The sequence below is a fragment of the Peromyscus californicus genome, unplaced genomic scaffold (genome assembly GCF_007827085.1).
Source record: "Peromyscus californicus insignis strain IS unplaced genomic scaffold, ASM782708v3 Scaffold_4__1_contigs__length_199733344, whole genome shotgun sequence".
NCBI classification, from domain to species: Eukaryota; Metazoa; Chordata; class Mammalia; order Rodentia; family Cricetidae; genus Peromyscus; species Peromyscus californicus.
The window spans coordinates 23,781,702-23,794,564 of NW_026294562.1; the positions used below are offsets into that span (position 1 = coordinate 23,781,702).

The 12,863-nt window shown below is 43.6% G+C and overlaps 1 protein-coding gene across 1 annotated transcript in view; it reads right to left on the bottom strand.

The window, feature by feature from the left end:
- Plce1 (phospholipase C epsilon 1) overlaps nucleotides 1-12,863 on the bottom strand; it is a 300,119-nt gene that overhangs the window by 252,346 nt on the left and 34,910 nt on the right. The window contains 1 exon segment of the mRNA XM_052713591.1: nucleotides 7,144-8,668. Coding sequence (XP_052569551.1) covers nucleotides 7,144-8,346 — 1,203 coding nt within the window. The 5' untranslated portion in view covers nucleotides 8,347-8,668.

Here is a 12,863-nt window from a genome sequence, read left to right on the forward strand (position 1 = left end):
TTTTCTTAAAGTGAGTTATATTCCCATATAAAATCTTCTTAAATTATTTCCTGTTCTTTTTAAAATTCAACACGAATCTCCTCTGCTTTGCCGTACGTGTTCATGCAGAGTGAACCCTCTTAAGGGTCAAAGATGGGAAATCCTTGAAGTGCTAGCTAGCACAGGAGCTGGCGATGTTTCTGCCTTGGCCACCCAGTTCCCCTTCCACTGCTACTGAGTAGAGCTAGGTGACACAGGCAAGTTTGTCAAGACAAAAGCTGGCATTTTCTGCGCTCAAATCCACCTGTAAGATAACTCTAGGCTTTGAACTCCCCAAGATTCAGACAGGGAGACATTTTTTTAAAAGGGATAAACACTCTTAGTTAAATCTTTACCCTGCAGACTTTAGCCATTTGCCAAAGACTCCACTTTGTTGAGTCAATAGATTTAGAACAGGAGGGAGTATACATGGGACTGGATGGGGGATGTGCTTTAATGTTTTACAAGGAGGAGGAGGCTAACAATCTGGTTAGTCAGCAAGCATGAATCCTCATTAATGTCTTCATCCAAACCTATTCTCTCCACACAGCTGTGAAAATATAAATCCACTGGACTGTTCTAATCAACACACCCAGGAGGAAAAAAGTAAAAATGTAATGCCAAAGAACTAATTAGATGAATAACACAAGCCTGCAATGCATAGGAAGGACTGGGGTGTCGTGTTATAGACTAAGATAATACAGTTGTTCCTTGGATCCCCATGGAAACTCAAAACTGCAGATATTCAAGTCCTTTATATAAAATTGTATAGTATTTGTGTGCTACCTGTTCATGCCTGCATACACTTTGAATTGTTGTGCTGTGTTGTGTGGGGAATAATGACAAGAAAAACCAGCTGTAGATGCTTCTAACAGGTGTGTGTGTGTGTGTGTGTGTGTGTGTGTGTGTGTGTGTGTGTGTGTGTGTATTACTTGGAACTGAACCTAGGGCCTCACACATGCTATATCCTCAGACTTTTTTGAATTTATTTTGACACAGAGTCTCACTAAGTGGCCTTGAACTTTCAATATTTCTGCCTCAGGCACCCGAACAGTTGAGATTATAGGTCTATGTCGCCAAACCTGGCTAAATGTTGTGGCTAGGATGGAGGAAGTGGTTCCTGGGGTTTAAACCCAGGGCTTTATATGTCATAGGCAAGCACTCTATCACCAAATGACAGTCCTAGCAAATTTGTTCAGATAATTTCAATCTGCATCAAATGGAGTTCGTGAATGCAAAGCTTGTAGATATGGAGGATAAACAACATTAGAATTCATACTGGTGTAAATGTCCTTGCGAGGCCACCAAAGAACATGGCAGGGTGGGAAGGAGTCCACCAACAAGCAGAAAATTCAAGGTCGGGAGGACAGGTGCACTCACTGCTGTCAGCACCGTATGAAGGATAGATAGCATCTCACTGTAGAGGGGCCCACAATGGCGCCTTTATGCCTGGTTTACATAAAAGGTAATTAGGAGCAAGGAGATTGACCTGTCAATCACTTTTGGATCCCAAGCCATAATTTAAATTTGGGTTACCTCCAGAGTCTGTTTCCAACCATGTCATTGATCCTGTTTTCTAAGCATCCGGCATTATGCTTGCATTATTATTCAGAGGGGGAAAAAGCATAGGGCTCTGTCCCTGCCCTTTGTAAGTTTACAACCTGACTGAGCAACCAGGCTCATGAAACAATCAGAAAACAGAATGGGAGTGTACCGTGGGAGTACCGTGCTTTTAGATGAAGGGAGTAATTCACAAGACCCGAGGCAAGTGAATATAATTCAGCTGTGCCAAATTGCTAAGCATTTCCGCCAGACACTAAACTAAAAAGCAAGATGTAGAGAAGGCTATAGTTCAGGACCGGTGACTTTCTGACACAGTGTGGCGTGTGTGTTGAAAAAAGGCTCTGCTTTACAGAAGCCTCCCTATAAAGGACAGGACAGTCAGCCCATCCCAAGCTATACCATAAGTGGCGACCAAAAAACAAAACAACAACAACAACAACAAAAATGCCCACAGCCTCCAAAAGGCAGTTGAGACAAAGGGAAGAGCAGGTCCTGAGGCCCACTCTAATTGAGCTGTGGTGACTTCTAGCCTCCAGAGACTGAGCAGGGAGGAGACAGTTTGCCTCATCTCACAGCTCTTTTCCGCTGTAAACTAACCTGCCTGACAAGGGAAGGTGTTTAGAAGCTACTGCCCAACAGCTTCAGGGTGGAGGGAGCCTGAAGGAAGCACAGTCACTCTGATCATCATCCTCAAACTCACACCCCACACAGAAATCCATTTGTATTCACTTGCTATCCTGAAATTTCTAATGTGCCCTCAACTGTACATGATTTTAGAAAACTATATCCTTTCAAATGAGGTAGCATGCTGTCCCCAGCAGCAGCCTCGTGGTGGAGAGCTGAGGGGTGAGTCTTCAGCATGCAGGGCAGGACAGGCCACTCTGTATTGAGCGTCTTGCTTTGACTCAGGTTTCGTGTGGGGTTCCAGGAAGAGATATAAAATGAACCTGCACTCTGGCTGTGGTGAATGGACAACAAACACAGAGAGTCTTCCCTTGGTCAGACAAGATCCCTAACGCTCCCAAGGGCCCCAGCACTATCTGGATTTGTATGGCAGAACAAATACTTTCCATAGGTATAGATCAAAAAAATAAATAAGGGCAAAGCACTCAGTTTAAACTGCCAGCCGGTGGTTCCCGAGAACTCAAAATCTCCAAGAGAACTTCGGAAAAAAAATGTTCACCATGTGTCCAAGTCTGAGACTCTGACTGAAAGGGTCTTGGTGGGATCTGAGCACTATAATATGGGTTCATGATTGTAATCAGCATAATACGGCCAAGTCTGAAATACCACAAACAATGGAGAGTGAGTGGGATGATCCCATCAGCAGACACTGAAATGAATGGGAGTATCTGGTTCATTTAAAAGTCTGCTCCTGGGCAGGGCATAGTGGCGCACACCTTTAATCCCAGCACTTGGGAGGCAGAGGCAGGGGAATCTCTGTGAATTTGAGGTCAGCCTGGTCTACATAGCAAGTTCCAGGATAGCCAGCCAGGACTATATAGAAAGACCCTGTCTCAAAGAGACAGAGACAGAGACAGAGAGGGAGAAAGGCTACTCCCAGTTTTCTTTCTGGTTGAAAAGAAACCACCACAGTGCAAACAGCCTGGATGACAGTTCTAGTGATGTCATTTACTAGCTATGTGAGCTTGGACAGGTGTGCTGGTTTGAAGAAGAACAGCTTCCATAGGCTCATCTATTTGAATGGTTGGTAGAACTGTTTGGGAAGGATTAGGAGGTGTGGACTTGTTGGAGGAGGTGTGTCACTGGGGTTGGCTTCAAGGTTTCAAAAGCCTATGCCATTCCCAGTTAGCTCTCACTTGGCCTCATGCTTGTGGATCAAGATGTAAGCTCTTGGCTATTGCTCCAGAGCCATACCTGCCGCCCTAACGCCATGCTTCCCACCACAGTGGCCGTGGACTCGCCCTTTGTAACTTAAGCCCTGATAAATTCTCTCTTCTGTAAGTTGCCTTGGTCATGGTGTCTCACCACAGCAATAAAGAAGTAACCAATACCAAGTTACAAGGATTCCAAGAAACAGTTTTCTTAACAACACAATGGGGTTAATGATCACATCAGCGTCACAGGCTGACATCAGTCATGGAAAGTGTTAAATGCTTGATAAATATCAGCTTTTTTTTTAATTATATCCCAACCATAGCATCCCCTCCCTCCTATCTCCCTCCCTCCCTCCCACCTCTTCCCCTCTGCTCCTCCCAATCCAACCCTCCTCCATAATCATTCAGAAAGGGGCAGACCCCCATGGGCACCAGCAAAGCATGGCATATCAAGCTGCCATAAGACCAAGCACCTCCCTCTGTATTCCAGCTGGGCAAGGCAATCCAGCATGAGGAATAGGTTCCCAAGAGCCAGTCAAAGCACCAGGGGCAGCCCCCGCTCCCATAGCCGGAAGTCCCACACATGGATCAAACTACACAACTGTCCCATATATGCAGAGGGCCTACGTTGGTCCTACGCAGGCTCCCTGGTTGTTGGTTCAGACTCTGTGAGTTCCCATGAGCCAGGCTAGTCGTTTCTGTGGGTTTTCCTGCGATGTTACTATCACCTATTTCCTACAATCCCCCCTCCCTCTCGTCAGCAGGACTCCCTGAGCATGGTCCAATGTTTGGCTGTGGGTCTCTGAATCTGCCTCCATCAGTCACTGGATGGAGGCTCTCCAAAGACAACCGGGGTAGTCACCAATCCAATCACAGGGGATGGTGTGTCCAGGCTATGTATCCACTGCTGCCAGCAGTCTTAGCTGGGGCCATCCTTGTAGACTTGTGGGAGTTTCCCTTGCATCAGGCTTCTACCCAGCTCCGGAAAGCCTCCCTTTCCAGTCATCTCTCTCAACACTCTCCTCCTCCGCCCACCCCGCAACCAGATCCCTCAAGTTCCCATGCCCACCTGGTCCCAGTCCAAGTAGGAGATCTCCTCTATTTCCCCTTCCCAGAGAAATCCATGTGCCCCTCCTCCTGGACAATGTCAGCCTTCTTGATCAATGATGATAACCAAGGTGAAAATGCACCAGTTGTATTTCAATACAAAGAATGTTGATCTAGTGTTGGGGAATATTATTTTAAGGTGTGTTCCTTTTGTTTACATTGCATTTGTTTAACTCTGTGAAGCTGTGTTACTGTGCCTGTCTAAAACACCTGATGGCCTAATAAAGATCTGAACGGCCAATAGCAAGGCAGGAGAAAGGATATGAGGGGCTGGCAGGCAGAGAGAATATATAGAAGGGTAAATCTGGGAGGAGAGAAGTAGGAGCAAGAGAAGGAGGAGGGCCAGCCAACCAGCTGCGCAGCACGCCACAGAGTAAGAGTAAGATTTACGGAAATAAGAGACCTAGAAAAGCCCAGAGGCAAAAGCTAGACAGGGTAATTTAAGTTAAGAAAAGCTGGCAAGAAACAAGCCAAGCTAATGCCAGCCATTCATAATTAAGAATAAGCCTCCCAGTGTATGTGATTTATTTGGGAGCTGGGTGGCGGGCCCACCAAAAGAGCAAGACAAACAACAACAATCGAGAACCAGGTTAATAAAAAGAAGTGTGAAGAACCGAAATGTGAAAATTTCTAGGGCCCCAGGTGGAGCTCTGGGAGTCCAATTGGCAAGAAAGAGGAGGGTTTATATGAGCCAGAATTGTTGAGACCAAGGTTGGATAAAGCACAGGGACAAAGAGCCAAACGAATGGAAACACATGAACTATGAACCAATGGCTGAGGGGTCCCCAACTGGATCAGGCCCTCTGAATGGGTGAGACAGTTGATTGGCTTGATCTGTTTGGGAGGCATCCAGGCAGTGGGACCGGGATCTGTCCTCAGTGCATGAGTTGGCTGTTTGAAACCCGGGGCTTATGCAGGGACACTTGGCTCAGCCTGGGAGGAGGGGACTGAACCTGCCTGGGGGAGTCTTTGCCCTGGAGGAGATGGGAATGGGGAGGTGGGCTGGGGGAAAGGCGGGGGGGGGGGGGGGGGGGGAGAACAAGGGAATCCTTGGCTGATATGTAGAATAAAATTAAATTATAAAATAAAAAAAGAATTTAAAAAAAAGAAAGTTCTAGAAACAATTTCCCATAGAGAATGGCTGAAGGAAGTAGGAATGGTTAGCAAGGGTAAGAATAAGCGATAGGGGAGGGCATGGTGGTGCAATCCTGTAATCCCAACACTTAGTAGAAACTGGAAGATCAGAAGTTCAAGGCCAGCCTTGTCTATATAGTAAGTTCAAGACCAGCCTGGATGACATGAGACTCTATCACAAGAAAGAGAAGAAGAAAAAGAAGCAAGAAATGGGTGAAGTCCATGGTTCTGTCTTCAGCAGTACAGATTGGGCCCAGAGCGAGTCGTCTGGTTGTATGTGGTAAAAGAGAGAAAAATCTAGATTCCTAGAGGACCTGAAAACTTAGATAAGAATAAAAAATTTAATATTCTCAATAACCTTATGTGGAAATTTAGCATTTCCTTAATTATGAACATCGACAACAAACCTAGATAGAATTAGAAGTAACTGATCTTGCCACCGATAAAAGCAACACATTTTCACATCATAGCATGGTTGTGGTGAATACTTTATAATATTATCGCTATTTAAGGTGACCAGTTGTCTCCATTGGCCCAGATTAAAGGGATTTCCTAGAACATGAGGCTTACAATGTTGAAATTAAGGAAGTCCCAAGCAAGTCATACACTTCTTACATTCCTTACTGCTTGGAAATTCAGTTAGCTATCACATTTCCAGGTAATGATGGTCCTGTGTCAATAAAGATGCATTTAAATTACCGTCTCACAATTTCAAAACATCTTGTGTCTCATAAATGTAAGTCAACACAATTTTCTCCATTATTAATGTTTTTTAATTTCATTTGGTGCATTTAAAGTATTATTTTAAGTACATTGGCTTCATTGAAGGGGTACACGGAACACACACACACACACACACACACACACACACACACACACACACACACACATAGTCTAAGAGAGAAGAAAGGAAAGACCTTTGGCTATAAAGTGGAAGCTTCAAGATTTAAACTCCGTCTGTAAAGCTACAGGCCACAGTGGATCGCACAGCACGAAAAAGACTTGGGAATGCATCTCCAAAGCTAATGGACAAAGGCATTTTTCTGTCATCAGAAAATCTCTAACTTCTCCACTCGCTACATAGGCCTGTGTATATTTTATGACCTATATTGCTGCAGAGTCAACTTAGACCTGAGACCTATCAATTGGAATATCTATTTCCCAATAACTATAAATGATTCCTCTAAGAACCGTATTTTGACAGGTCTTGCTTTATCTTTTAAGGAAAGCAACAGAAATTCAGATTTTTTTAAAAAAGAGTCAAGTTTAATGAAATAATGGAAAGAAACAGGTGCACATACCTATCATCTAAAGATTCAGGAGGCTAAGTCAAGAGGGTCGTGAGTCCAAGAACAAGCTAGGCCGTATACATAGGAAGTTCCAGGCCTATGTAGGACCTATGCAGTAAGACCCTATATTAAAAACTCCTAAAGAGGAAATGAAGGAAGGGAGGAAAAGTGATAAAAGAAACGCAGAATCTTACCAGACACCACTGGGCTTCAGGCAGACGTTGGCTCCCACGTGGCCTTACGTCCATTGTTGACAGAGGTTCCATTAAATCCCCAAAAGGCCCTAAGAGCCTTGCTCTCTTCTGATTAACATGGTTCCAAGCAGCTGGCCCGATGTGGCCAGAAGGCAGGGTTCTCACAATCGCTCTTGTCCCAGTATACACAGACCTCTTAACTTCCCTGTCATTTTTACAAAACCTTCTGACTAACCAAGTGGACCGTTCCTTCTTGCTTTTAAAGAAATCGTCTCCATCTTCACAGCTGTCAGAGAACTCCTCCAAAGGGCCCAGAAGAGTCTTGGCCGGTGGCCTGGGAGTAGAACCCTCCCTGCAGAGTCCCCCGCCTGAGCAGAGGACGTGGGGCTGCCGCCGGCAGGAGCTTTCCAGGCACAGGTACTCGTCACGCAGCGAGCTGCAATGATCACACTGCAGCTGCCCGTTCTTATTGCCACAGTTTTTTGTCGGTTCCATCAGTTTACAAGCATACGCCGTGTAATTTTTCTTCGGCTGCCCCCCAGGAAGAGTAACACAATTTGCACAGTCATCCAAAATTAACTTTTCTGACAGGGTATGAAAAGCGTCCGACATTGTTCTGTCAGTTTCATAATGGAAATGAAATACTGCCATGTTGCTGTCAGGGTGAGGTCCGCTGGTCTCCATGATTCCAGGCTCGTTTCCCAAAGGGCTCACATCCATAGGAGGGTCATCCATTTCCAGTTGAAGTCCAGGGAACGCCTTCCTTTCCAGGGGAGAAGAAATTCCAGTTTGCAAACGCAGGTCCTCTTCGGTGACAGAGTCACAGGCCTCCCAAAGCTGGCTCTGAGCAAGGCCACACTGGTGGCTTTGCAATGAGCTGTTGCCGCTCATGGCGCGGTTTCTCACAGAATCCGGTAGGTTTTGCTCCCAGCACTTTTCATTGTGGTTCTCATCACTCATTATCTCCCCACTTGCTATTGAGAGGACCTTGAACAAATCACTTGTAGAAGGCTCGGCCTTGGGTTTGTTCCACTGTGAGATGGTATGAGGGATCTGGCCACTCGGCATGCCGGCACGTGCCTTTGGAGCGCCAGCGTCTGAGACCTTTTCACTCTTGTCCTCTGCCACTGCTGACTGGGCGGAAGCCACTTTCCTCTGAGTCACAGGGATGAGGACGGAAGCTGCCATTTCTTCGGAAGTCATTTTGACCAGCGTCCTTCAGTTACTCCTCTGGGTTCCCTTCCCTGGTGACCATGTCAAGATAATCTCACCTAATCCTGGTCTTTGGGAGAAACAAGGTGACAGTTCCTTTCATATTAAGAGCCAAACAGAACTTTCCAGTTGAAATTTCCTACTAGAACAGTTTGCTTTAGACCAGTGTTTCAAAACAGCAGGTCAGTTTTCGTTCCTCTGTTGCTCGAAGCTAATTTTTCAGAAGCATTTTGTTCAGGATCACATTTTGCGACTTGTGGTTTATTGTTAATGTGCAATGTTTTAAAAATCCAGTTTGGATGTTTTCTATTCCCTATAAGAAAAGAAATAACATCAAACGTTTATGGCATTAGATAGGTTTTTAAAGGGAGTTGATAATTTTTAGTTAATAGAAAATACAGGTCAATTCCGAGGAGAGAGTTTTACAATCAAAAAGTTAGTTTTAATATTTTAAGCATTTAAAAATACAGGTCAATTCCGAGGAGAGAGTTTTACAATCAAAAAGTTAGTTTTAATATTTTAAGCATTTATCACTTTGACTGGACAATTCAAAACTTCTGCTTCCGAAGTGGGGCGGGGGGAGGGGGGGCGATGGAAGAGTATGAAGAATCCAATTTATCCTGGTGCATTAAATAAAGTCTAAGCAAAAAAAGAGAAAGACAAAAATAATGGTTTTCGCACCGTGAACAGTCCAAACAGAATGTTGACAGCAGAATCAAGAGAGAAATGAAGTGAGCGCAGTGTAAAGAGCTGAGCTCACTGCTTAGAGTCTCCAGGCCCAGGCAGCAGAACCCAACGGTCTGTCTGGACAGAAGAGAAAAAGCCGCAGCTTCAGGAAGGCCAAAGGAGCTGGGCGATGAAACGAGAGAGAGCCGCAAAGATAACACAAGACACTTCTCGTCATCAACGGGGCAAGCAAGGGAAGAGCAGGGTAAGAAGAAATGCTGTTAAGTAGAATTCTATACCCAGCAAATGTCTTCTACAAATGAAAACGAAGTAAGACCTTTTTCAGACATGCAAAGCCGGAAGAATTCATCAAGTAGCAGAGCTAACTACAGAAAGTAATAAAGGAAGGCTCTTGTGCAGAAGGAAAATTCTAGACATGGCTATATAAAGGAACTGGAGATATATATATATATATATATATATATATATATATATATATATATATATATATATGGGCTGGAGAGATGACTCAATGGTTAAGAGCCCTGGCTGCTCTTCCAGAGGACCCAGGTTCAATTCCCAGCACCCACATGGCAGCTCACAACTGTCTGTAATCCAGTTCAAAGTGATCTGATACCCTCATACAGACATAAATGCAGACAAAACACTAGTGCACATAAAACAAAAAGACAAAAATTATTTTTTAAAAGGAGCAAATAGCCTAAACATATTAAATATATGCATGATTTTTTTTCATTTTTTAAATCACTTAGTGAGATAATTGACCATTTAAAACAAAATAGTAACTGTGTGTCGTGAGATTTCTAGATGGCAGAGGTCAAGAGAAGGGACTTGGAACAGTAATGCTATAAGGTTATTTCTACATGAATCATTATATGGCTACAGAAAGGTAGACTAAAGATGTACATTCTGAATCCTAAAGCAATCACTTAGAAAAAAAGCATTAAAACTAAAGACATTTAAAATTCAGTCAATTTTCTTTACTTATTTTTTAAATTTATTTATTTTTATTTTATTTGTATTGGTGTTTTGCCTGCATATATGTCTGTGTGAGGGTGTCAGATCTTGGAGTCACAGACAGTTGTTAGCTGCCATGTGGGTGCTGAGAATTGAACCTGGGTCCTCTGGAAGAGCAGTTGGTGCTCTTAACCACTGAGCCATCTCTCCAGCCCCTTCAGTCAATTTTAAACATTTATAAAACCAAACAGTAAACAAGAGATGAGACAAAAAGGGAACCAACAGTGGATTTAAACATTACAAAGTGCATCTTTAGTCAACATTTCTAGTCTCTCCTCCCCCACCCTTTCAAGTTACACATGTAAGGAAAATATCCCTTTGGTTTCATTTGAGTAAGAAATTGTTCAGTTTAATGTGAGTAGACATAAAAGAATGACTTATGACACTGCAGTATTTTAAGTGACTTAGCTAGTTTAATGACTTAATCTTTTTTCTTCAATCAAATTACTGAACCTCTTCCTTGTGTTGCACATTGTACTGTGGGGTGGACAGCCAGCACCTGCGTGCAACCCTATTAACAGAGAGAGTCAAACAAATTTCTATGGGATGTGGAAGGTGCTGTTAGCACGGCTCTTTCAGGCATGTTGGGACCAGAGAGTGCCCATCATAAGTAGACCCTTTCTTCCTAGATGCAGCCCCTCCTCCTGAGGCAACTCTTCTGAGGTCACTACCCACTGCCAACACCAGCTGGGCTGCCTTTCTCTCCTTGTCACATGGATGTCACTCTTTTCCAAGGACACCTACCAACATGACTCCCTAAACGTGAGCTGAACAAGGACAACACTAGACATACCAAGGCAGGTAGAGAAAAGCCCATGAGGCCCCAACCCTACTCAAAGAGCCATAGACAGCTTAGGAACACTGAGAGCAGGAGAAACAGCCTTCCAATTGGTGATCCAATACCAAGTGCTCAGCCCTGGAAACATACATACAAATAACACTGTGCAGACTGAGCAGGTTATATTTTCTATATACAAATAAACCTACAATAACATCGAAAAGAGAGGCCATGAATTTGAAAGAGGGCAGAGAGGAGTGATGTGGGAGGGTTTGAAGAGAGGAAAGGGTGAAATGTTGTGATTATATTATAACGCCAAATTTTCTTAAAAGAGTGAAAAAAATCAAAGTATGTATCCATAAACAGCTTTCTATTTCAAGAATGCTACAGACAACTTTAATGGGTTAGGTCACTAATCTGGATTCAGGGTCCTTGCTATATTCTAGTAAAGAGTTTTTGTTTGCTTGGTTTTTGTTTGTTTGTTTGTTTTTTCCAAAGCCTTCAAATTGACAACTGGTCCATGTTTTGTTTCTGTTTTTTTGTTTTTTTTCATCTATGAAAAGGGTAAGTAATTCTAGGTAGGAGAGAGGAACAAACATTTTTGCTGCTAAGTCTTACGCTAAGTACAGTGCAATTAATATCTCAGTTCATTCGCACTCAACCCTGTGAGGTAAAAGTGAGGACTTTTAAGTAACAAATGCTTTTGATACTCTTCTTTACGAAAGGTAGGGCATGGGATACACTAGTGACTTCCTTTTACCATACAGGACATAGGGGAAGTAACCTTGAGGACTTATGAGACCAACAGGTCATGCTGCTCTAGGTCAGCTGCTGTTAGCCAGTCCCTGCTGATAGTCACATGAGTGTGTCATCTTGAGAGTGACTCCTCCAGCCTCAGTCAAGGCTTCCAATGATTACCGTTGCAGACAGCACCTGCAACCTCACAAGAGCGCCTCAACCACATAGGCCCTCTCCCAAACTCATAAGGACAGAGTTACAGGGAATAAAACATGTTTATTGCTTTGCGCCATAAATTTTGCTGTAGATTGTTACACAGCAACAGATAATACAAGAAAGTTCTGCTCTCTGTATTTGGAAGACTAGAAAACAAGGCCCGAAAAAGCTAAGTCAACTGATGGGAATGATGGAGACAAGATTCAAATCTAAGAAGCGTGACTCCAGAAACTTCTCCTAACCATGAACTGTGCTGTTTCCTCCTCCATCCAGTCTGAGACCTCAGGGGTTCAGGTTCTGGTGTTTAGAAAGACACACGGCTGATGGGAGTAGCCTGTCTTTTATTTGAGTTTGTTTCGGAAGGCTGGAGATTATAGACAGCCCACTGAAGCACTGATCTTTGTTTTGCTTCCAGCTATATTCAGGAATGAGAAACATCGCGGGGAACTGACTCCCCAGGCTTGGCACCATCTCAGGATATTCCATTTTTTTTTCAACAAATGTTTACTGAGTGCAGAATGAAATGAGGCAAGCATCTTGTCCTTGATTTCTTTACGAGCTAATAAATTACCAGTCAAGGTATGTTACACCCAGTGCTGTGTCAACACTGAGGAAGAACACCTAAAACAGATGGTGGGCATGAGGCAGGATTAATTTCCACAGTGGGCTTCTTGGAGATGATGATGATTGAGCTGCGTTATTAAAGACAAGAAGGAGTCAGCAAAATGATGAGATGCAGTATACTTTTCAGAGAAGCGCAATGCGAATTGAAATGAACTAGAATGGCAAGTACAGGGTCTGGGACCTCGGGTAAATATTTTACGGTCAGGTTTGAGTTTCTCACGGGCAAAATAGAAATAAAATTGCTTTCAAAAATAAGGTTGTGAATGAAATGCTTTGAAAGATACCAAGTCAGAAGAAAAGTGTTTTTCTACAAAGAATGGACAATCAAGGCTCAGTGGCTCTGCTGTGGCCATGGCTTGGTGTTGAGTTTGCTGTCACAAGACAACCTTACACATATTCTTGACCAGCTCTGCTGTGGCAGTGGCTTGGTGTTGAGTTTGCTCTCACG